Raw genomic sequence first — 24,143 nt, forward strand, 5'->3', positions numbered from 1 at the left:
CAACTCCAGTCCTCATGGACCCCCAACAGGTCATGTTTTCAGGATTTCCATTATTTTGCACAGGTGATTTGATCAGTTTCACTGCCTTAGTAATTACCACAGCTGTTTCATCTGAGGGAAATCCTGAAAACATGACCTGTTGGGGGTCCATGAGGACTGGAGTTGAGAAACACTGCTCTACACCAAACTGGTCATCTGTGTCTTTATGGAGCTGGCTTTGTACACGGGGGACAGTCATGGGGGGGACAGAAAAGGGTCTTCACCAAACTGGTCATCCATGTCTTTATGGAGCTGACTTTCTACACGGGGGACAGTCATGGGGGGACAGAAAAGGGTCTTCACCAAACTGGTCCTCCATGTCTTTATTGAGCTGGCATTGTACATGGGGGACAGTCATGGGGGAACAGAAAAGGGTCTTCACCAAACTGGTCCTCCATGTCTTTATGGAGCTGGCTTTGTACACGGGGGACAGTCATGGGGGGACAGAAAAGGGTCTTCACCAAACTGGTCATCCATGTCTTTATGGAGCTGGCTTTGTACACGGGGGACAGTCATGGAGGGACAGAAAAGGGTCTTCACCAAACTGGTCCTCCATGTCTTTATGGATCTGGCTTTGTACACGGGGGACAGTCATGGGGGACGGAAAAGGGTCTTCACCAAACTGGTCCTCCATGTCTTTATGGAGCTGGCTTTGTACACTGGGGACAGTCATGGGGGGACAGAAAAGGGTCTTCACCAAACTGTTACCACAAGGCTGGAAGAGCACAATTGTCTCCAATGTCTTTGTATGATGGAGGATTACCATCAGCTGGAGGGGAGGGGTTCACATACTTTGGGTCATGTAGGTCAGTGTGTTGGTCAGGTGTCCACACTGAGACACTTCTATACGAGGCCATTGGTATTCTTTATCACCACATGGAGTTGTGGCATTTGTTTGTAATGCATATTTATTTCACTTTTCAGGTATATAAGGAGTACTATAGCTTTAATTATTTTTCATGATGTTATTTGTTTTAATTTAATTTTTATTCCATTTGCCTTAATCATGTCCACATATTCTGAAAATATTTTGAGTAATGAAACTGAAAATAAATTGAGATTACTCTGCTGACGGCTTTGGGTTTATGTGAGCGGCTTTATTAGAACGAATTGTACGGATCTGAGTGATCAGAGAGTAGAAGGCAGGGCCACGCCCTATATCAATCACACCATAGACCATTCAGTGCAGCCAGCTTCCACACCCAGGCCCCACCTTAATCCACACCTGACTTCCTTCACCCTGATTGGACCTATTGGTAGAGAACGGTTTATGAAAAGAATCCTGAAGGTGCCAAACCATCGTGTTCCCCTGAGACAGCTAATAGAGGGACTCTTCTACTTTGTGTTCAGCTGTGTTATACAGAAGGATACAACTAATAGAGGGATTCAGCTGAAAGGAAAGCTTGACTTTCTTCAGAATAAGATGAATATGGCCTGGATGTTAATGTGTAGGAAGAGTTTTCCTCAGAATTTCCAGACACCTAAAACAGTGAATAGGGCACATGACCATCACATGAACACAGTCCAGCAAAACCACAACACATACCAAGCAAATCGAAACCTAATAAAGTGGGTTACCCCAACTACAGAACAGGACACAACTTCTGGGGATCCCCCAACTACAGAGCAGGACACAACTTCTGGGGATCCACCAACTACGGAGCAGGACACAACATCCGGGGATCCTCAACTACAGAGCAGGACACGGCTTTCAGGGATCCTCAACTACAGAACAGGACACAACTGGGGAATCGCACAACTACAGAGCAGGACACAACTTCTGGGGATCCCCCAACTATAAAGCAGGACACAACTGGGGATCGCGAAACTACAGAGCAGGACACAACTTCCAGGGATCCCCCTATTTTAGGGCTAGACTCTTACGGCTCTTATATACTCCTTAGCCCATTACCCTAGGGTTCCTATAGAACTCCAACCCATTACCCTAGGGTTCCTATAGAACTCCAACCCATTACCCTAGGGTTCCTATAGAACTCTTACCCATTACCCTAGGGTTCCTATAGAACTCTAACCCATTACCCTGGGGTTCCTATAGAAGGCCTTAACCCATTACCTTGGGGTTCCGATAGAACTCTAACCCATTACCTTGGGGTTCCGATAGAACTCTAACCCATTACCCTAGGCTTCCTATAGAACTCTAACCCATTACCCTAGGCTTCCTATAGAACGCCTTAACCCATTACCTTGGGGTTCCGATAGAACTCTAACCCATTACCTTGGGGTTCCTACAGAACTCTAACCCATTTCTCTAGGGTTCCTATAGAACTCTAGCCCATTACCTTGGGGTTCTGATAGAACTCTAACCCATTACCCTAGGGTTCCTATAGAACTCTAACCCATTACCCTAGGGCTCCTATAGAACTCTAACCCATTACCTTGGGGCTCCTATAGAACTCTAATGCATTACCTTGGGGTTCCTACAGAACTCTAACCCATTTCTCTAGGGTTCCTATAGAACTCTAACCCATTACCTTGGGGTTCTGATAGAACTCTAATCCATTACCCTAGGGTTCCTATAGAACTCTAACCCATTACCTTGGGGTTCCTATAGAACACTAACCCATTACCCTAGGGTTCCTATACAGTCATGGCCGAAATTGTTGGCACCCTTGATATTTCTCCAGGAAATCATGTATTTCTCACGAAACGTATTGCATTAACACATGTTTTGCTATACACATGTTTATTCCCTTTGTGTGTATTGGGACAAAACAAAAAAAGGGAGGAAAGAAAGCAAATTCGACATAATGTCACACAAACCTCCAAAAATGGGCTGGACAAAAGTATTGGCACCCTTTCACAACTGCGGATAAATAAGAATGTTACAAGCATGTGATGCTCCTGTAAACTCACCTGGGGCAAGTAACAGGTGTGGGCAATATAGAAATCACACCTGAAAGCAGATAAAAAGGAGAGACGTTCACTTAACCTTTGCATTGTGTGTCTGTCTGTGCCACACTAAGCATGGACAACAGAAAGAGGAGACGAGAACTGTCTGAGGACCTGAGAACCAAAATTGTGGCAAAATATCAACAATCTCAAGGTTACAAGTCCATCTCCAGAGAACTAGATTTGCCTTTGTCCACAGTGCGCAACATTATCAAGAAGTTTGCAACCCATGGCACTGTAGCTAATCTCCCTGGTCGTGGACGGATGAGGAAAATTGATGAAAGATTGCAACGCAGAATAGTCCGGATGGTGGATAAGCAGCCCCAAACATGTTCCAAAGACATTCAAGCTGTCCTGCAGGCTCAGGGAGCATCAGTGTCAGCGCGAACTATCCGTCGACATTTAAATGAAATGAAACGCTATGGCAGGAGACCCAGGAGGACCCCACTGCTGACACAGAGACATAAAAAAGCAAGACTACAGTTTGCCAAAATGTACTTGAGTAAGCCAAAAGCCTTCTGGGAAAACGTCTTGTGGACAGATGAGACCAAGATAGAGCTTTTCGGTAAAGCACATCATTCTACTGTTTACCGAAAACGGAATGAGGCCTACAAAGAACAAAACACAGTACCTACGGTAAAATATGGTGGAGGTTCAATGATGTTTTGGGGTTGTTTTGCTGCCTCTGGCACTGGGTGCCTTGACTGTGTGCAAGGCATCATGAAATCTGAGGATTACCAAAGGATTTTGGGTCGCACTGTAGGGCCCAGTGTCAGAAAGCTGGGTTTGCGTCCAAGATCCTGGGTCTTCCAGCAGGACAATGACCCCAAACATACGTCAAAAAGCACTCAGAAATGGATGGCAAAGAAGCGCTGGAGAGTTCTGAAGTGGCCAGCAATGAGCCCAGATCTAAATCCCATTGAACACCTGTGGAGAGATCTTAAAATTGCTGTTGGGAAAAGGTGTCCTTCCAATAAGAGAGACCTGGAGCTGTTTGCAAAGGAAGAGTGGTCCAAAATTCCGGGTGAGAGGTGTCAGAAGCTTATTGATGGTTATAGGAAGCGACTGATTTCAGTTATGTTTTCCAAAGGGTGTGCAACCAAATATTAAGTTAAGGGTGCCAATACTTTTGTCCAGCCCATTTTTGGGGTTTTGTGTGACATTATGTCATATTTGCTTTTCTGCCTCTGTTTTATATTTGTTCCAATACATACAAAGGGAATAAACATGTGTATAGCAAAACATGTGTTAATGCAATACCTTTTTTGTGTGAAATACTTGATTTTCAGGAAAAATATCAAGGGTGCCAACAATTTCGGCCATGACTGTAGAACTCTAACCCATTACCCTGGGGCTCCTATAGAACTCTAACCCATTACCTTGGGGTTCCTATAGAACTCTAACCCATTTTTCTAGGGTTATGGGGTGTAAAGGAGCCCTAGGGTTCGTGTTCTGTACTGATCCATGTATATCTGAAGGTTCATCCTCTGGACCACATACAGACATGACAGGCGGAATGCTGGTTGTTTCTGTTGGGTTGTGACCTCCAAAGCTCTCAGTTTCCTCCTGTTGTAGTTGGTGAAACAAACTGACAAATGGCCTTTATATTCATTCTCAGTATTATATTTCAGCACTTTGTAGGTTCGACGGTTTTATATTCTGGCAATCAGTATATCTTTTTATTTGCAGTGTGATGTTTGAAATCCTGTCATTTTTGCTGAGATTTTTTTTTTTTAATAAAACTCAAGTTAAAAAAGAAAAGTACAGCAGATCCAGAGACAGCGTGTGAGAAGGTCATACAGCAGCAGCGTTGGGCATGAGGTAAGGGGGAGCGGACGCCACTCAGAACCAACCCCGGGAGTCATCCATCCTCTCCAACCAGAGATGGAGTTTAGTTGGTTGAGGAAATCCCAAGAAATATTTCTGTTACATGTCACTGACTGAGGCAATGGTGACCCCCAGATGATTCCTGAACAAACATGGCTCCGTCCTTCCGCAGAGAAAAGCAGATGGAGGCATTGTCAGGGGGAGTCCTGTGATCTCTGTGAGAGGGAATAAGTACCTGGAAGGGTCACACGGACACAGGACTCAGCATAATTGTACAGTATATGACAGATTGTGGGTCAGGTCCACTAAAACTACAGGAATAACCAAGACGTTGATTTAATAAATGTATTTTTAATAAATTGGGAAGAAATAAACATCATCGCAGATCGCTGACTGATTTCTGTACATTAATGAAGAGCAGTTCCTGAAATGTAGCTGAATCATTCGAATGAAGATTTCATAGTATTAAAGATTTAAAAAGACTTTACAATCTGTATGCCCAAAGATGGCTGAACCATATCCTCGCCCACCATGAACCCAATCCTTGTCCACCACAAAGCCAGTCCTCACCCACCATGAACCCAATCCTTGTCCACCATAAAGCCAGTCCTCACCCACCATGAACCCAATCCTCACCCACCATGAACCCAATCCTTGTCCACCATAACGCCAGTCCTCACCCACCATAAACAAAATCCTCACCAACCGTGAACCCAATCCTTGTCCACCATTAACCTAATCCTCACCCATCATGAGCCCAATCCTTGTCCACCATGAAGCCAGTCCTCACCCACCATGAACAGAATCCTCACCCACCATGAACCCAATCCTTGCCCACCATGAAGTCAGTCCTCACCCACCATAAAGCCAGTCCTCACCCACTATAAACCTAATCCTTACCCACCATGAACCCAATCCTCACCCATTGTGAACCCAATCCTCACACACCATGAACCCAATCCTCACCCATCATGAACCCAATCCTCACCCACCGTGAACCCAATCCTCACCCATTGTGAACCGAATTCTAACCCACCGTGAACCCAATCCTCACCCACCCTGAACCCAATCCTCACCCACAGTGAACCCAATCCTCACCCATCCTGAACCCAATCCTCACCCACCCTGAACCCAATCCTCACCCACCGTGAACCCAATCTTCACCCACCATGAACCCAATCCTCACCCACCCTGAACCCAATCCTCACCCACCCTGAACCCAATCCTCACCCACCCTAAACCCAATCCTCAACCACCCTGAACCCAATCCTCACCCACCGTGAACCCAATGTTCACCCACCATGAACCCAATCCTCACCCACCCTGAACCCAATCCTCATCAACAATAAATTAAGAATAAAGATTTCCAACGATTGACCAGGAATCTATAAATATATAATTAGATATAAATATACACATTCCAGTATACATCATATACACATAAGACTTCCCATTGAAATTGTGGCTCTACACCACGCTTACCATTCTGTTTCCCATTATTGGCAATTTTTAAATATTGATAGTTCATTACTTATTAATTAACTAGAAAAGTGAATGTGTCAATGTGACTAACATCAAATCACGAAATACAATCCCAAAGTCCAGCTTTAGAATTTGTTGCCAACAGCAGACGTGTTCACCATTTTTAAACCATAATGAAGCTTTTGGATGTTTTTGATCCTAAAGTGTTACAGAACCAAATTTTTTTTAGAAAGTTTTGGGTGGAGCATGAAAGGGTTAGAGCCTCTGTCCCGGTTTTTATTGCTGCCTGGGTCCCTGCTATGGAAATTCTCCCTCTCCACTCATACTGGTGACCATTGTCGCTGGGACTGTAAATGAGGGAGAAATTCAAAATTATGAATTGTCACCAGAAAATGAACAGAGGGGAGAGATTTTATCTAATTTTCTGTTATGTCTACAGGAAAGGCAATTCCTCCATAGAGACACTCATGTTAAAAAGAAAACCCGACAGAGATTCAACCCTTCCCTACTCCATCTAAAACATACAAACAATTTGGCTGCTTCATTTGTAATGAGTGTCTTTTCTGGATTTTCACACACAAACCACAAAGTATTACTGAAGCAGCAGGGGGAGCTGTGAACTGTCTGTGACACTCTCCAGGTCCTCCACCATCTGTATGACCCCTTGGATCTGGTCATCCTGTAGGACATTTCTGGCGTTGGTCACAAATTTCTTCAGCAGGGACTCTCTGCTCAGGGGTTTCCTCCAGTGGCCATAGAAAGTGTCACATTTATCGACCATCACATCCCCGTTCTTCAGCAGCAAAGCCACTTCACCGTACATCTTGTCAAAGTTGGCCTCATTGTCCTTTGGATGCTCCACCACCACCTTGCTCAGAAGATGCTGAAGGTCTTTTCGAAATATGTTATCATCATCGAAGGAGGCGATGTTAACTTCGCCATCCAGGAGAGCCGTGCAGGCGTTGAACTGGAAGGAGTGGCGGGCCTGGTGTTCTGAATCTGGATAAGGCCTATTGATGTATTTGGAGATCGGGATTCTGAGAACTATAGACTGGATTGCAGATGGGTCAAAAAAGCCATAGTGCTCCCTGAATCTATTTCTGACCGAGACTGCAGCATCGGCTATCCAGTGCATCCCCAGGTGTGCCGGGAAAGACTTAAAAGCAATGTCTTGCTTCGCTAGAAGGAATTCATAGTGTTTTCCAGGAAATGACAGTGGCTTAGGTTGGTAGTCACCATAAAATGCACTAAAACCAGCGCAGCCTGGAACATCGTCCAATATGAGGGAATTGGCTTCCATTCCTTTAGCGGCCAGAATAGCAGCTTCCAGGCCCAACCTCGTAGCATTGCCGATGTGTAAAGGCTTGGCCAGAGTGGCAGCATTTGCCATCGGGGCACCAGCAAGAGAGGCAGCAATCGCCAGGGCGTGCAAGCATTGCTCCTTATCTAATGACAGAAGCTTGGCAGAGGCAGCAGCACTTCCCATGGTTCCAACTACAGAAGGTGGATGAAATCTGTAATGAACAAAACATTTTTATTATTATACATTTATAGTAAATATTACAAGCTAAAAAAAAATCAATGAAGTACTGAGGTTTTGTTTCTTCTTTGGAGTGTATGAAATAACAGTCTAGAGAAGGACCTTTTATTCTATTCTATTCTATTCTATTGCCTCATGACTTTCCCCAGTGTACAAAGCCAGCTCCATAAAGACATGGACGACCAGTTTGGTGAAGACCCTTTTCTGTCCCCCATGACTGTCCCCAGTGTACAAAGCCAGCTCCATAAAGACATGGATGACCATTTTGGTGAAGACCCTTTTCTGTGCCCCCATGACTGCCCCCCGTGTACAAAGCCAGCTCCATAAAGACATGGATGACCAGTTTTGTGTAGAGGAACTCCAGTGTCCTGTACAGAGCCCTGACCTCAACCCTATTTTTGGTATAATGTCTTCTTACCCAACATCAGTACCTGCCCTCAACCCTATGGAACACGTCTGTCATGAGGTCTCCTCACCCCAATGGTGTTCAGTAGGGGTGAGGTCATGGAGGAACTCCAGTGTCTTGCACAGAGCCCTGACCTCTCCCTACAGAACACCTTTGTGGTGGAGTGTGGATGGTGAGCCAGGTCTTCTCACCTAACATCAGTACTTGCCCTCAGCCCTACGGAACACGTCTGGCATGAAGTCTCCTCACCCCAATGGTGTTCAGTAGGGGTGAGGTCATGGAGGAACTCCAGTGTCCTGCACAGAGCCCTGACCTCTCCATACTGAACACCTTTGGGATGAATTGGAATGCCGATGGTGAGCCAAGTCTTCTCATCCAATATCAGAATCTGAAGAGTGGAGGATGGCATAGACACAAAGTGGGGACAACTCAATATTAACGGCCATAGGAGGAGGGGGACATTTAGAACCTTAAATCCTTTATAGAGGGAAAGGGACAGCTTCATATTAATAGTTATAGTTTTGGAAAGGGATGTTCAGCAGGATCACATAGGTGTGATGGATGGAGGAACTGGAGTGGCTTGTACAGAGCCCTGAACTCAACCTTACTGAACACCTTTGGAGTGTATTTCAATCCCGATGGTGAGCCAGGTTTTTCATACAACATCAGTACCTGATCTCAACCCTACAGAACATGTCTGGCATGAGGTCTCCTCGCCCCAAAAGTGTTCAGTAGGTGTGAGGTCATGGAGGAACTTGAGTGTCCTGTACAGAGCCCTGACCTCAACCTACTGAACACCTTTGGGATAAATTGGAGTGTTGATGGTAAGTCAGGTCTTCTCATACAACATCAGTACCTGACCTCACAAATGGGACAAATTCCCACAGACACCCTCCAAAATCTTATGGAACGCCTTCCCAGAAGAATGGATGATGGTGGAATGGGATGTCTATAGCTGTGATGGTCTTTTCTGACATACAGTGTAATTGTGACATAACAATGAGTCTTCGGTGACTAATTTTGTTGGAAAATATCCAGGCTAAGACAATGCCGTGGTGTAGATGCGTCGATATATTTTCATGTAACAGAACAGCGAGGAATACAATTATAAATGACATTTGTAGGAACTCACTTTTTAGGAATGTTATTTGCTTCCTTGGAAAAGCCCATCAGTCTTCCTTGAATCTCGATTCCAACATTGAAAGCCATCAGAAGCTCCTCTCCAGTGACTCGCCTTTCTTGGGAAAGCATTTGTGTCAATGCCAACAGAGCCGGGAGGACGGCACCAGATGGGTGGGTGGCGGGGTGCCACGTGTCATCGAAATCCATGGAGTGAACCTGAACCAACAAAGACAGACTTAGACCCCTTCTACTGTCTTCTGGTCTCCAGAGTTTATTATTGGTGGTCAGCTATACTTACAGCTACTCCATTGGCATACGCGGCCAGGGTGGGGGAGAGCTTCAAGCCTTTCTGTCCATAAACTGAGCAATGAGAAGAATTTCCGTATGCTGAGAAATGAAGATCCTGAAAAAAAAATCCAAAATGAAGGCTGAATATTTCCTGGGAACCGTTTACTTCTGCAGATAGGAAACTGAACACAAATATCATGGAAACTGTAAAATCTATATTCTCCAAAAGACCCGACATTGGCAACAATCACCGGAAAATAGGGACTTCCACCTGGAAGTTGGGTAATAAATGTGGTGGAGGGGCTCCCTGAGAATGGGGATCAATTCCAACCCTTGGAGGATTGGGGTGTTCCTGGAACCCCAGAGAAATGTGCTGGAGGGGCTCCCTGAGAATGGGGATCAATTCCAACCCTTGGAGGATTGGGGTGTTCCGGGAACCCCAGAGAAATGTGATGGAGGGGCTCCCTGAGAATGGGGATCAATTCAAACCCTTGGAGGATTGGGGTGTTCCTGGAACCCCAGAGAAATGTGGTGGAGGGGCTCCCTGAGAATGGGGATCAATTCCAACCCTTGGAGGATTGGGGTGTTCTGGGAACCCCAGAGAAATGTGGTGGAGGGGCTCCCTAAGAATGGGGATCAATTCCAACCCTTGGAGGATTGAGGTGCTCCTGGATCCCCAGAGAAATGTGATGGAGGGGCTCCCTGAGAATGGGGATCAATTCCAACCCTTGGAGGATTGGGGTGTTCTGGGAACCCCAGAGAAATGTGGTGGAGGGGCTCCCTGATAATGGGGATCAATTCCAACCCTTGGAGGATTGGGGTGTTCCTGGAACCCCAGAGAAATGTGATGGAGGGGTTCCCTGAGAATGGGGATCAATTCCAACCCTTGGAGGATTGGGGGGTTCCTGGAACCCCAGAGAAATGTGGTGGAGGGGCTCCCTGAGAATGGGGATAAATTCCAACCCTTGGAGGATTGGGGTGTTCCTGGAACCCCAGAGAAATGTCATGGAGGAGCTCCCTGAGAATGGGGATCAATTCCAACCCTTGGAGAATTGGGGTGTTCCTGGAACCCCAGAGAAATGTGATGGAGGGGCTCCCTGAGAATGGGGATCAATTCCAACCCTTGGAGAATTGGGGTGTTCCTGGAACCCCAGAGAAATGTGGTGGAGGGGCTCCCTGAGAATGGGGATCAATTCAAACCCTTGGAGGATTGGGGTGTTCCTGGAACCCCAGAGAAATATGATGGAGGGGCTCCCTGAGAATGGGGATCAATTCCAACCCTTGGAGGATGGGGGTGTTCCTGGAACCCCAGAGAAATGTGATGGAGGGGTTCCATGAGAATGGGGATCAATTCCAACCCTTGGAGGATTGGGGTGTTCTGGGAACCCCAGAGAAATGTGATGGAGGGGCTCCCTGAGAATGGGGATCAATTCAAACCCTTGGAGGATTGGGGTGTTCCTGGAACCCCAGAGAAATGTGATGGAGGGGTTCCCTGAGAATGGGGATCAATTCCAACCCTTGGAGGATTGGGGTGTTCCTGGAACCCCCGAGAAATGTGATGGAGGGGCTCCCTGATAATGGGGATCAATTCCAACCCTTGGAGGATGGGGGTGTTCCTGGAACCCCAGAGAAATGTGATGGAGGGGCTCCCTGAGAATGGGGATCAATTCCAACCCTTGGAGGATTGGGGTGTTCCTGGAACCTCAGAGAAATGTGGTGGAGGGGCTCCCTGAGAATGGGGATCAATTCAAACCCTTGGAGGATTGGGGCGTTCCTGGAACCCCAGAGAAATGTGATGGAGCGAATCCCTGAGAATGGGGATCAATTCAAACCCTTGGAGGATGGGGGTGTTCCTGGAACCCCAGAGAAATGTGATGGAGGGGCTCCCTGAGAATGGGGATCAATTCCAACCCTTGGAGGATTGGGGTATTCCGGGAACCCCAGAGAAATGTGGTGGAGGGGCTCCCTGAGAATGGGGATCAATTCCAACCCTTGGAGGATTGGGGTATTCCGGGAACCCCAGAGAAATGTGATGGAGGGGTTCCATGAGAATGGGGATCAATTCCAACCCTTGGAGGATTGGGGTGTTCCGAGAACCCCAGAGAAATGTCATGGAGGGGCTCCCTGAGAATGGGGATCTATATAGAAGGATGAGAGCCCCACGACTCAGGATTCCTACGAATGGTTATTATTCATAGCAAAAGTTCAGCCAATCTAACCGACGCGTTTCACACCTCCCTTCATCAGAAGACATTACAATGGCCTATAAATCGTTGGCCCCATATCACTCCCAGTGTGGATCAACATTCTGTCTTTCTATAGGTCATTGTGTTTCTGGTTTTAGACTTCTCAGCCTATCAGGATGGGGGAGGGGGGGATATTGCACACGAGGACATACCTGACAATATTTCAGGATGATGTTGAAGACGTGTGTTGTGCTTCCGATTAGTCCAACGCCAATGCTGTCCAGGATCATGCGCTTACTCCTGTGGCGCACTATATCAGAGAGGTGCACGGGCCGAATCCCATGGATAAAGGATGCAAAGCTGTTGGTGACCGACTCCTCTGCTTGGCTCCCGACAACCACTGGAAGACACATAGACCACTTATTGTCAGAGACGACTCTTCCTCTTCTGGTGAATCCACACCCAAGAGAAAAACCAGAGAAAACCGGAGCGAAGAACCCGGAGCAGGCATCTGGTGGCTGCCAAAGTGACCAATCAGCGTTTGTGCCCCCCTCCAATCTGATTGGTTGTAGTGGGCAGACCAGTGCTGTCTGGACCAGGAGCGGACTGACAACTCATGGGGCCCCCGGGCAATAGGGGATCATGGGGCCCCTGTGTCCTTGCCCAAACTCAAAAAAACCTATGAAAAAGGTACCAGGGGCATCTCATGGGGCCCCCTACTGACCCTGGGCCCTTGGGCAGCGCCCGATTTTCCAAATGGTCAGTCCGCCCCTGGTTTCGGACTCACACCCGGAACCTTCTTCTGGATGGGAATATTTTCTCACCTTTCACGGCGGACTTGTGGAGGAGTCTGGACAGATGATGGATCTTCTTGGTGTTCTGGAGGAATAAAACAGAAAGATACGTTCAGATTTCACCGATATCTTCACCGTCTGTGGAATGATTTCAGTTCTTCCGTAAAAGATTTCCATTTTTCTATATCTGGAAGTTCCTGGAAGTTCATCGGAAATTCTGCCTTCCAGAGGCGGCCCCGAGCTTCACCTTGTAGAACCTTCCAGATCCACCAACAACCACGGACCACAAGACCTCTGATTGGATCAATGTGGGGGGAGGTTCACTGAAAGAGTGGACGATATTGGAGATTTACCAGGACTGGAGCGCTCAGTATCCGGAGCCGCTGTGCGTGACGGCCAATCAGCTTCTACCTTCAGCTTGTTCAGTGAAAAACGTGGAAGCTGATTGGCCGCCATGGAGAGCCGCACCAAATTCTGCACCCTCCGGATTTAGTAAATCTCCTCCAATGTCCACTTTTCACACTGAATATTTATTCGGTTTCAGGTGATGATGTGTTCACTTCAACCAATCGTGTGCAAGCAAAAATCACGTTTCTAAATTTTCCTCGCACCCGATTGGATGATTAAAGGGAACGCAACTTTTCCAGATTTGTGAACATTCGAACCGCTAAGTGGACAACCACTGCAAATAAAACATGAACGGGACGGTCTCGGTGAACCCTCAGAGCCCCTAGTTGTTGGTTGGTCTACAGTGGATTGTACAATCAGATTGTATGGCCAAGGTGGGTGGGCCCCAGGGGGGGGGGGGAGGGGAGAGGACTATCAGTCCGGCTTTTACACTCATAACCGTTTAGTTTTAGCAAAATATAAATCATGATGAAAAGGACTAATATTATGTATTTCACAGGGGTGGACTGACAACTCATGGGGCCCCCGGGCAATAGGGGATCATGGGGCCCCTGTGTCCTTGCCCAAACTCAAAAAAGCCTATGAAAAAGGTACCGGGGGCATCTCATGGGGCCCCCTACTGACCCCGGGCCCTCGGGCAGTGAGTTTTCAAATGGTCAGTCCGCCCCTGGTATTTCAGTTACTTATATGGCGCCATCACTGTACTCCGCGCTTTACATATATATTGTACATTCCCATCAGTCCCCGCCTCTGAGGAGCGTACAATCTAAGGTCCCGAACTCACATTCATACATACACATACTAGGGACAAGATAGACAGGAGCCAACTAACCTCCCAGCATGTCTTTGGAGTGTGGGAGGAAACCGGAGTACCCGGAGGAAACCCACGCAGGCACAGGGAGAACATGCAAACTCCATGCAGGTGGATTTGAACCAAGGACCTGAGTGCTGCCAGGAGGAAGTGCTAACCACTCAGCCTCTGTGCTGCCCACTAATATAGTCGATCGTAATTGTTGAAGGAACATGAGGGATTGCTATGTATCTATGAAGAATTCGGGAGACCAAGAAGAGATTCGTTCTGCCTGACCCACATCGCCATGAGATCTGATCGATTTTTCCTTTTACAGATGGAAACCATTTCCTGAGAGTCTCCGATCTACAAGACCGGCACGGCTTTGGGTCATTGAGTGAGTTGTAGTGCTCAGTACTTCCACTAGAAGGCGCTCTGACCTCATCGCCCTCTTATGGGCCAGACGCTTACGCACTTTCTTTCTTTTTTTTTTTAATGATTGAACTGAATGGACTTTTTTTTTTCAGCCGGACTAACTATGTATCTCTTTTTTTCTGTTATTTTTATTATTTTATTTGACTTTTTGTTCATATTTTTTATTAAATTATCCTCTAGATCACCTCTGGTATCGGATTGTATGTACAGGATATAGTATAATATTTTATTTTCCTTTTTTTTTTTGAACCGGATGGACTTTCGTCTTTTTTCAGCCAGACTAACTATGTATCTCTTTTTTTCTGTTATTTTTATTTTACTTTTTGTTCATATTTTTTATTATATTATCCTCTAGATCACCTCTGGTATCAGATTGTATATACAGGATATAGTATAATATTTAATTTTCCTTTTTTTTTTTTTTTTTTTTTAAACTGGATGGACTTTTGTCTTTTTTCAGCCAGACTAACTATGTAACACTTTTTTCTGTTATTTTTATTATTTTATTTGACTTTTTGTTCATATTTTTTATTATATTATCCTCTAGATCACCTCTGGTATCGGATTGTATGTACAGGATATAGTATAATATTTAATTTTCCTTTTTTTTTTTTTTTTTTGAACTGGATGGACTTTTGTCTTTTTTTCAGCCAGACTAACTATGTAACAACGCGTTGCGTTCCCCAGTTGGAGATTTTATTGGAATGAAAAAAAAGAAATTCCATGAAAAAATTCCTGACGCTAATGTGACCGTGTGAATCTCTCATCAATAGTCAAAGATGAATTTGCGTTTCCAAAGCAGGAAAAGCGTGGAGGGATTCTTCCGAAGGAACAATTCACCTTTTCAGGTGATTATCCCGACTGGTCTTTGGCCAAAGCGTCCTTCTTTGCGGTCAGAAAAATCTGGAAAACCCAGATTGGTCCCCAGTGAGGAGGAGCAACAAATTTCCTGGCAAAATTCAACATCGGCCAAAATTCGGCTAAAATTTTTGAATTTTTTTTTTGCCATGAAGCGTGATCACATATGAATCGGGGAAAAAAACAAAAAAAATTGAAATATTCTTCCTTTTTGTGTTTTTTTTAAATATTTATATTTTTGTAAATTGTGTTATTTGATTTTTTTTTTTCTTAGGAAACGGAGAAAAAGGAAAAATGACTCATTTAATGTGACAGCGCAATCAGTTTTGTGAGTTTTTTCACTTATTTGTTTCTGTAAAACAAATCCGAATAACAATAAAGCACGCTAGAAAAAAAAAAGGAAGATAAAAAAACACAAAAAATTTAAACTTTCCATCTCTTCAAAATTTTTTGCGCTGTTTTTCCCATTACTCAGAACACCCAAAAAAAACTCAGAAAACATTAAAGCTCATTAAAGCAACCTTCAGAGTTCCTTCATTTTATTTTATATCACCTAAATAGCTACATTGTATCCACAAAAATGGGTAAAATTTCAGCAAACGAGTTACTTAATATGGTATTTATTAAATGTTTTCCTGATCACTTCCTTTTTTGTTTTTTTTTTAGTTTCAGAATTATTTTGGGACATCTGGAGGTGAGGAGATTTCTTTATCACCTCCAACCAACAGCCAAAAATAGGTCAGTACATTTTTTTTTCTATGTCGGGGTTTTGGGTTGGAATTGGGTATTTTTTTTTCTATGTCAGGGTTTTGGGTTGGAATTGGGTATTTTTTTTCTATGTCAGGGTTTTGGTTGGAATTGGGTATTTTTTTTTCTATGTCAGGGTTTTGGTTGGAATTGGGTATTTTTTTTTTCTATGTCAGGGTTTTGGTTGGAATTGGGTATTTTTTTTTCTATATCAGGGTTTTGGTTGGAATTGGGTATTTTTTTTTCTATATCAGGGTTTTGGTTGGAATTGGGTATTTATTCATTTTTTTTCTATGTCAGGGTTTTGGTTGGAATTGGGTTTTTTTTCTCTATGGCAGGGTATTGGTTGGAATTCGGTATTTATTCATTTTTTTTCTATGTCAGGGTTTTTGGTTGGAATTGGGTATTTTTTTTTTCTATGTCGGGGTTTTGGTTGGAATTGGGTATTTTTTTTTTCTATGTCAGGGTTTTGGTTGGAATTGGGTATTTTTTTTTCTATGTCAGGGTTTTGGTTGGAATTGGGTATTTTTTTTTTCTATGTCAGGGTATTTGGTTGGAATTGGGTATTTTTTTTCTATGTCAGGGTTTTGGTTGGAATTGGGTATTTTTTTTTCTATGTCAGGGTTTTGGTTGGAATTGGGTATTTTTTTTTCTATGTCAGGGTTTTGGTTGGAATTGGGTATTTTTTTTTTCTATGTCAGGGTTTTGGTTGGAATTGGGTATTTTTTTTTTCTATGTCGGGGTTTTGGTTGGAATTGGGTATTTTTTTTTTCTATGTCAGGGTTTTGGTTGGAATTGGGTATTTTTTTTTTCTATGTCAGGGTTTTGGTTGGAATTGGGTATTTTTTTTTTCTATGTCAGGGTTTTGGTTGGAATTGGGTATTTTTTTTTTCTATGTCAGGGTATTTGGTTGGAATTGGGTATTTTTTTTCTATGTCAGGGTTTTGGTTGGAATTGGGTATTTTTTTTTCTATGTCAGGGTTTTGGGTTGGAATTGGGTATTTTTTTTTCTATGTCAGGGTTTTGGGTTGGAATTGGGTATTTTTTTTTCTATGTCAGGGTTTTGGTTGGAATTGGGTATTTTTTTTTTCTATGTCAGGGTTTTGGTTGGAATTGGGTATTTTTTTTTTCTATGTCGGGGTTTTGGTTGGAATTGGGTATTTTTTTTTTCTATGTCAGGGTTTTGGTTGGAATTGGGTATTTTTTTTCTATGTCACGGTTTTGGTTGCAATTTGGTATTTTTTTTTCTATGTCAGGGTTTTGGTTGGAATTGTTTTTTTTTTCTTTTCTATGTCAGGGTTTTGGTTGGAATTGGGTATTTTTTTTCTATGTCAGGGTTTTGGTTGGAATTGGGTATTTTTTTTTCTATGTCAGGGTTTTGGTTGGAATTGGGTATTTATTTTATTTTTTTTTCTATGTCAGGGTATTTGGTTGGAATTGGGTATTTTTTTTTTTCTATGTCACGGTATTTGGTTGGAATTGGTTTTAGGTACAAAACAAAACACGCAACTTCATTTCAACTATAAATATTTTTTTCTCACTTTTTTTTGGTTGTAATTTTCTGCAAACTTTTTTTTTCCCTCTGAAGATGACTATTTATAATGACTTTTGTGATAAAGGTGAATAAATGGACATGTTTGTATTTGATATAATGCTAGAGTATAATAATAATAAAAACAACAATAATAACAATACTAATAATACAAATAATAACAATGACAACAACAATAATAGCAATAATATAAATTGTAAAAATAACAACAATATTAACAATCCTACAAATAATAATATTTACAATACTACTACTAAAAAAATTATTATTATTAATATTATTATTATTGTTTTTTTTTTACAATTTTTTTGTATTGCTATTATTGTTATTGTTATTGTTATTATAATTATTATTTTAATAATATTATAAATAATAATAATAATAACAATGACAACAATAATATCAATACAAAAAATAGTAAAACTAACAATAATAATAATGTTTGAAGCGTCCTGTGATAATGTCACTCACCTGAGCGGCGGTGGAGTACATGTCGCCTTCTCTGGAGTGTCTGTGGGGTGGATGGTGTGATTTGGTGTCTCAGCTGATTGTTGGCTGCCTGTGTCAGAGGGAATATTTATTTGGCTGTCCTCACACATGCCTGCTGACGTCACCCTCAGGAAGTGGGAGGATCTCTGATGGAGTGACACCCGGGAGGAAACAAATGCTGAATATTTGTTGGGAATTTCTGGCGAGGAGATAACAATGTGGAGGGTGACTCACCATCATGTCAATAACGTCTTTTATGTGACAGAAATATTGTCTTTGTACATTTTACAGCCCCATAGAGGTGATAGGGCGTCGTTATGTTTCTGGGGAATCAGGAGGGAAGATTGCCATGAAGGGTGAGAAGGGCGACGTGAGAAGGGCGACGTAACGGATGAGAAGGGCGATGTGAGAAGGGTGACATGAAGGGTGAGAAGGGTGACATGAAGGGTGAGAAGGGCAACGTGACGGGTGAGAAGGGCGATGTGAAGGGTGAGAAGGGTGACATGAAGGGTGAGAAGGGCAACGTGACGGGTGAGAAGGGCGATGTGAAGGGTGAGAAGGGCGACGTGACGGGTAAGAAGGGCAACATGAAGGGTGAGAAGAGCGACGTGACAGGTGAGAAGAGCGACGTGACAGGTGAGAAGAGCGACGTGACAGGTGAGAAGGGCGACGTGACGGGTGAGAAGGGCGACGTGAAGGGTTAGAAGGGCGACCTGACGGGTGAGAAGGGCGACGTGACGGGTGAGAAGGGCGACGTGAAGGGTGGGAAGGGCGACGTGACGAGTGAGAAGGGCGACGTGACGGGTGAGAAGGGCGACCTGAAGGGTGAGAAGGGCGACGTGACGGGTGAGAAGGGCGACATGACGGGTGAGAAGGGCGACCTGAAGGGTGAGAAGGGCGACGTGACGGGTGAGAAGGGCGACATGACGGGTGAGAAGGGCGACCTGAAGGGTGAGAAGGGCGACGTGACGGGTGAGAAGGGCGACGTGAAGGGTGAGAAGGGCGACGTGACGGGTGAGAAGGGCGACGAGAAGGGCGACATGAAGGGTGAGAAGGGTGACATGACGGGTGAGAAGGGCGACATCTTTCTGGGTGAATAAACTTTCCGGATTCAATAAATCTGTTGGTTTCTTCTTGAGCTCCTCCTGTAGACAGACGATTGTATGGTGTGTGGAGGCGGCCCAACCCTCTGGTGGGATCATCCAGACAGAAATGATTGGATTTCCTCCATGATGGGGCCCCGGGATTTTCACGAGATGATTTAACCCCCCAAGCTCCTCCCCCCATGGACCTGAGTGAGGTCCACATTACAGCCCATGGATTGGAGACGTCATGGCGTCATCGTCTCTTGCGGCATTGTTAGTACCCCATTCCGTCACTAATACACTAAACAGACTCTGCGGGGGCGCTTCCTCCAGAGCTCAGTAAATGAGGCGGGGCTCCACTTTGCAAAGAACAGCCAATCACATGCCAGGAAAATTAAAAGGGCATTTTTCCTGGCACATGATTGGATGATGGAAGTCAGCAGAGCCCCTCCTCTTTTACTAAACTCTTTAGGAACCGCCCCCGCAGAGTCTCTTTGCCTTTAGTAAGTCACCTCCGAGGTTTTCTTGGGGCAAAATACACCCCAACCCCTGGAAGAGGCAGGCCGGGTCGCAGCATGGAATGCTCTCACCTCAATCCTGATTCTTGGAGTTCAGTATTTGTCATTCAGAGGGTCACTGGGGGGTCCCGGCATCCGACAACAACCCTCCGTCATGGCTCCATTCACACATGATCCAACCTAACGCCCTCCGGCACAGTCACATGATCAGAACGGGCGCCATGGAAATGAATGGGCTGTGACTTGTCATGTGACCTAGGTGTCTAAAGTCAGATGACAACCCGCAGAAGTGTGAATGGAGCCGTATACTCCGTTGTCTGGAAATAAATGACTGCACACTGGCGACATTCTGCTCCTAGAAGCTGCAGTCTCCTCCTGTGTGGCCAACACATGCGACTTCGGGCTTGCAGCACTTTCTGAGCTTCAGCGTCTAGGAGCAGAAAAACAAAAGTTTTCTGGAGGTGTTTGGAATGTTTTTCCAGCAGAAATGCTACTAAATGCTGCTAAATGCTACAAAATGCTACTAAACGCTGCTAAACGCTATAAAATGCTACTAAATGCTGCTAAATGCTGCTAAACGCTGCTAAATGCTGCTAAATGCTGCTAAACTCTACTAAACGCTGCTAAATGCTGCAAAATGCTGCTAAATGCTTCTAAATGCTGCTAAATTCTGCTAAACACTACTAAACGCTGCTAAATGCTACTAAAGGCTATTAAATGCTACTACGCGCTGCTAAACGCTACTAAATGCTGCTAAATGCTGCTAAACGCTACTAAACGCTACTAAACACTATTAAATGCTGCTAAATGCTGCTAAACGCTACTAAACGCTACTAAACACTATTAAATGCTGCTAAACGCTAATAAATGCTGCTAAACACTATTAAATGCTGCTAAACACTATTAAATGCTGCTAAATGCTATTAAATGCTGCTAAATGCTACTAAACGCTACTAAATGTTGCTAAACGCTATTAAATGCTGCTAAACGCTACTAAATGCTGCTAAACGCTACTACACGCTGCTAAACACTATTAAATGCTGCTAAACGCTACTAAATGCTGCTAAACACTATTAAATGCTGCTAAATGCTACTAAACGCTGCTAAACGCTACTAAATGCTACTAAATGCTGCTAAATGCTGCTAAACGCTGCTAAATGCTGCTAAATGCTGCTAAACTCTACTAAACGCTGCTAAATGCTGCAAAATGCTGCTAAATGCTTCTAAATGCTGCTAAATTCTGCTAAACACTACTAAACGCTGCTAAATGCTACTAAAGGCTATTAAATGCTACTACGCGCTGCTAAACGCTACTAAATGCTGCTAAATGCTGCTAAACGCTACTAAACGCTACTAAACACTATTAAATGCTGCTAAATGCTGCTAAACGCTACTAAACGCTACTAAACACTATTAAATGCTGCTAAACGCTAATAAATGCTGCTAAACACTATTAAATGCTGCTAAACACTATTAAATGCTGCTAAATGCTATTAAATGCTGCTAAATGCTACTAAACGCTACTAAATGCTGCTAAACGCTACTAAATGCTGCTAAACGCTACTACACGCTGCTAAACACTATTAAATGCTGCTAAACGCTACTAAATGCTGCTAAACACTATTAAATGCTGCTAAATGCTACTAAACGCTGCTAAACGCTACTAAATGCTGCTAAACACTATTAAATGCTGCTAAATGCTACTAAACGCTGCTAAACGCTACTAAATGCTACTAAATGCTGCTAAACGCTGCTAAATGCTGCTAAATGCTACTAAATGCTGCTAAATGCTGATAAACGCTACTAAACGCTGCTAAACGCTGCAAAATGCTGCTAAATGCTGCTAAATGCTACTAAATGCTGATAAACGCTGATAAACGCTGCTAAATGCTGCTAAATGCTGCTAAATGCTACTAAATGCTGCTAAACGCTGATAAACGCTACTAAACGCTGCTAAACGCTGCTAAATGCTGCTAAATGCTACTAAATGCTGCTAAACGCTGCTAAAGGCTGATAAATGCTGCTAAACGCTGATAAACGCTACTAAAAGCTGCTAAATGCTGCTAAATGCTGATAAACGCTACTAAAAGCTGCTAAATGCTGCTAAACGCTGATAAACGCTACTAAATGCTACTGAATGCTGCTAAATGCTGCTAAACGCTACTAAATGTTGCTAAACGCTATTAAATGCTGCTAAATGCAACTAAATGCTACTAAATGCTGCTAAACGCTACTACACGCTGCTAGACACTATTAAATGCTGCTAAACGCTACTAAATGCTGCTAAACACTATTAAATGCTGCTAAATGCTACTAAACGCTGCTAAACGCTACTAAACGCTACTAAATGCTGCTAAATGCTGCTAAACGCTGATAAACGCTGCTAAATGCTGCTAAATGCTGCTAAATGCTACTAAATGCTGATAAATGCTGATAAATGCTGCTAAACGCTGCTAAATGCTGCTAAATGCTACTAAATGCTGCTAAATGCTGCTAAATGCTACTAAATGCTGCTAAATGCTGCTAAATGCTGCTAAACGCTGATAAACGCTACTAAAAGCTGCTAAATGCTGCTAAATGCTGCTAAATGCTATTAAATGCTGCTAAACGCTACTAAATGCTGCTAAATGCTGCTAAACGCTACTAAATCCTGCTAAATGCTACTAAATGCTGCTAAATGCTGCTAAATGCTACTAAATGCTGATAACAGCTTTGTTTTTCTTTTTCCTTTACATGTGCTGTAAAAACACGAATAAAATGCTAACTCTCCTAAATGCTGCTGAAATGCGACTAAAAAAGGCGATTACCAGCATGTTGTATTCTGCATTTTGTATCCGGCGTGTAAATAAAGCTGGTGTGTATGGAGCCTCAGCGCGGGTTCACATACATGTGGTGTGGGATATCACGTGTGTTTTGGAGTCGTACATTCTGTATGGTTCTATTCGCACCAGAAACACGCAGGACACTTTTTTCGGGTCTGCACTAGAATGAGATCACACGGGTATTCGCCCCTCTGCCATCCGATTCTGCACATGGCGCCACGTTTTGTGGACTGATTTCGGGGTGTTGTTAACATACACACTCGCAGCGGCTTGCATGAACGGGGGGTGATTGTGATGACAATCTCCATGCAGACCCCTGATGGCTGATACTACACACTACATGTGGCTGTGGGCCGTTCTGTAATGTTGGGGCATTGCGACTTTATTACCCTGAAAGTAGCGATTTCCTCCGCCGCCAGCGATCCGATTTGTGGAATCCAAGGAGAAAATGCTGTGTCTTCTCATATCTCTCATTCTCTGGTGGTGGTATGCGGGGAATCCCGGCCTGGCTTTGTGTTGGTGAAGTCCATGGTCTCCATGGTGGTATGCGGGGAATCCCGGCCTGGCTTTGTATTGGTGAAGTCCATGGTCTCCGTGGCGGTATGCGGGGAATCCCGGCCTGGCTTTGTGTTGGTGAAGTCCATGGTCTCTGGTGGTGGTATGCGGGGAATCCCGGCCTGGCTTTGTGTTGGTGAAGTCCATGGTCTCCGTGGCGGTATGCGGGGAATCCCGGCCTGGCTTTGTGTTGGTGAAGTCCATGGTCTCCGTGGTGGTATGCGGGGAATCCCGGCCTGGCTTTGTGTTGGTGAAGTCCATGGTCTCTGTGGCGGTATGCGGGGAATCCCGGCCTGGCTTTGTGTTGGTGAAGTCCATGGTCTCTGGTGGTATGCGGGGAATCCCGGCCTGGCTTTGTGTTGGTGAAGTCCATGGTCTCCGTGGTGGTATGCGGGGAATCCCGGCCTGGCTTTGTGTTGGTGAAGTCCATGGTCTCCATGGTGGTATGCGGGGAATCCCGGCCTGGCTTTGTATTGGTGAAGTCCATGGTCTCCGTGGCGGTATGCGGGGAATCCCGGCCTGGCTTTGTGTTGGTGAAGTCCATGGTCTCTGGTGGTGGTATGCGGGGAATCCCGGCCTGGCTTTGTGTTGGTGAAGTCCATGGTCTCCGTGGCGGTATGCGGGGAATCCCGGCCTGGCTTTGTGTTGGTGAAGTCCATGGTCTCCGTGGCGGTATGCGGGGAATCCCGGCCTGGCTTTGTGTTGGTGAAGTCCATGGTCTCTGTGGCGGTATGCGGGGAATCCCGGCCTGGCTTTGTGTTGGTGAAGTCCATGGTCTCTGGTGGTATGCGGGGAATCCCGGCCTGGCTTTGTGTTGGTGAAGTCCATGGTCTCCGTGGCGGTATGCGGGGAATCCCGTCCTGGCTTTGTGTTGGTGAAGTCCATGGTCTCTGTGGCGGTATACGGGGAATCCCGGCCTGGCTTTGTGTTGGTGAAGTCCATGGTCTCTGGTGGTGGTATGCGGGGAATCCCGGCCTGGCTTTGTGTTGGTGAAGTCCATGGTCTCCGTGGCGGTATGCGGGGAATCCCGGCCTGGCTTTGTGTTGGTGAAGTCCATGGTCTCTGGTGGTGGTATGCGGGGAATCCCGGCCTGGCTTTGTGTTGGTGAAGTCCATGGTCTCCGTGGCGGTATGCGGGGAATCCCGGCCTGGCTTTGTGTTGGTGAAGTCCATGGTCTCTGGTGGTGGTATGCGGGGAATCCCGGCCTGGCTTTGTGTTGGTGAAGTCCATGGTCTCTGGTGGTATGCGGGGAATCCCGGCCTGGCTTTGTGTTGGTGAAGTCCATGGTCT

The 24,143-nt window shown here is 44.8% G+C and overlaps 1 protein-coding gene across 1 annotated transcript; it reads right to left on the reverse strand.

Annotated features, from left to right (window-relative positions):
• Positions 1-6,038: 6,038 nt before the first annotated feature.
• Positions 6,039-18,113, reverse strand: LOC149458079 (cis-aconitate decarboxylase-like). Its single transcript, XM_089682722.1, has 6 exons — positions 17,856-18,113; positions 12,625-12,679; positions 12,013-12,200; positions 9,625-9,729; positions 9,337-9,542; positions 6,039-7,772 (listed from the first exon to the last, which is right to left on the reverse strand). Exons 1-6 carry the CDS (start codon positions 17,874-17,876, stop codon positions 6,851-6,853), a joined length of 1,497 nt encoding a protein of 498 aa, XP_089538848.1. The 5' UTR covers positions 17,877-18,113; the 3' UTR covers positions 6,039-6,850.
• Between the last annotated feature and the right edge of the window lie 6,030 nt (positions 18,114-24,143).

This window comes from Staurois parvus, unplaced genomic scaffold (assembly GCF_062004578.1).
Source record: "Staurois parvus isolate SC_StPar_1 unplaced genomic scaffold, SC_StPar_1.0 ptg000296l, whole genome shotgun sequence".
NCBI classification, from domain to species: domain Eukaryota; kingdom Metazoa; phylum Chordata; class Amphibia; order Anura; family Ranidae; genus Staurois; species Staurois parvus.

Bases quoted from the DNA above. Each gene is read 5' to 3' on its own strand.
- LOC149458079 (XM_089682722.1), bottom strand. From the start codon at position 17,876: ATGTACTCCACCGCCGCTCAG. The intron at 9,543-9,624 runs GTAAGTATAGCT...TTGTTGGTTCAG, and splicing joins CGTATGCCAATGGAGTAGCT to GTTCACTCCATGGATTTCGA. The intron at 7,773-9,336 runs GTGAGTTCCTAC...TGTTCATTACAG, and splicing joins GCAAATAACATTCCTAAAAA to ATTTCATCCACCTTCTGTAG.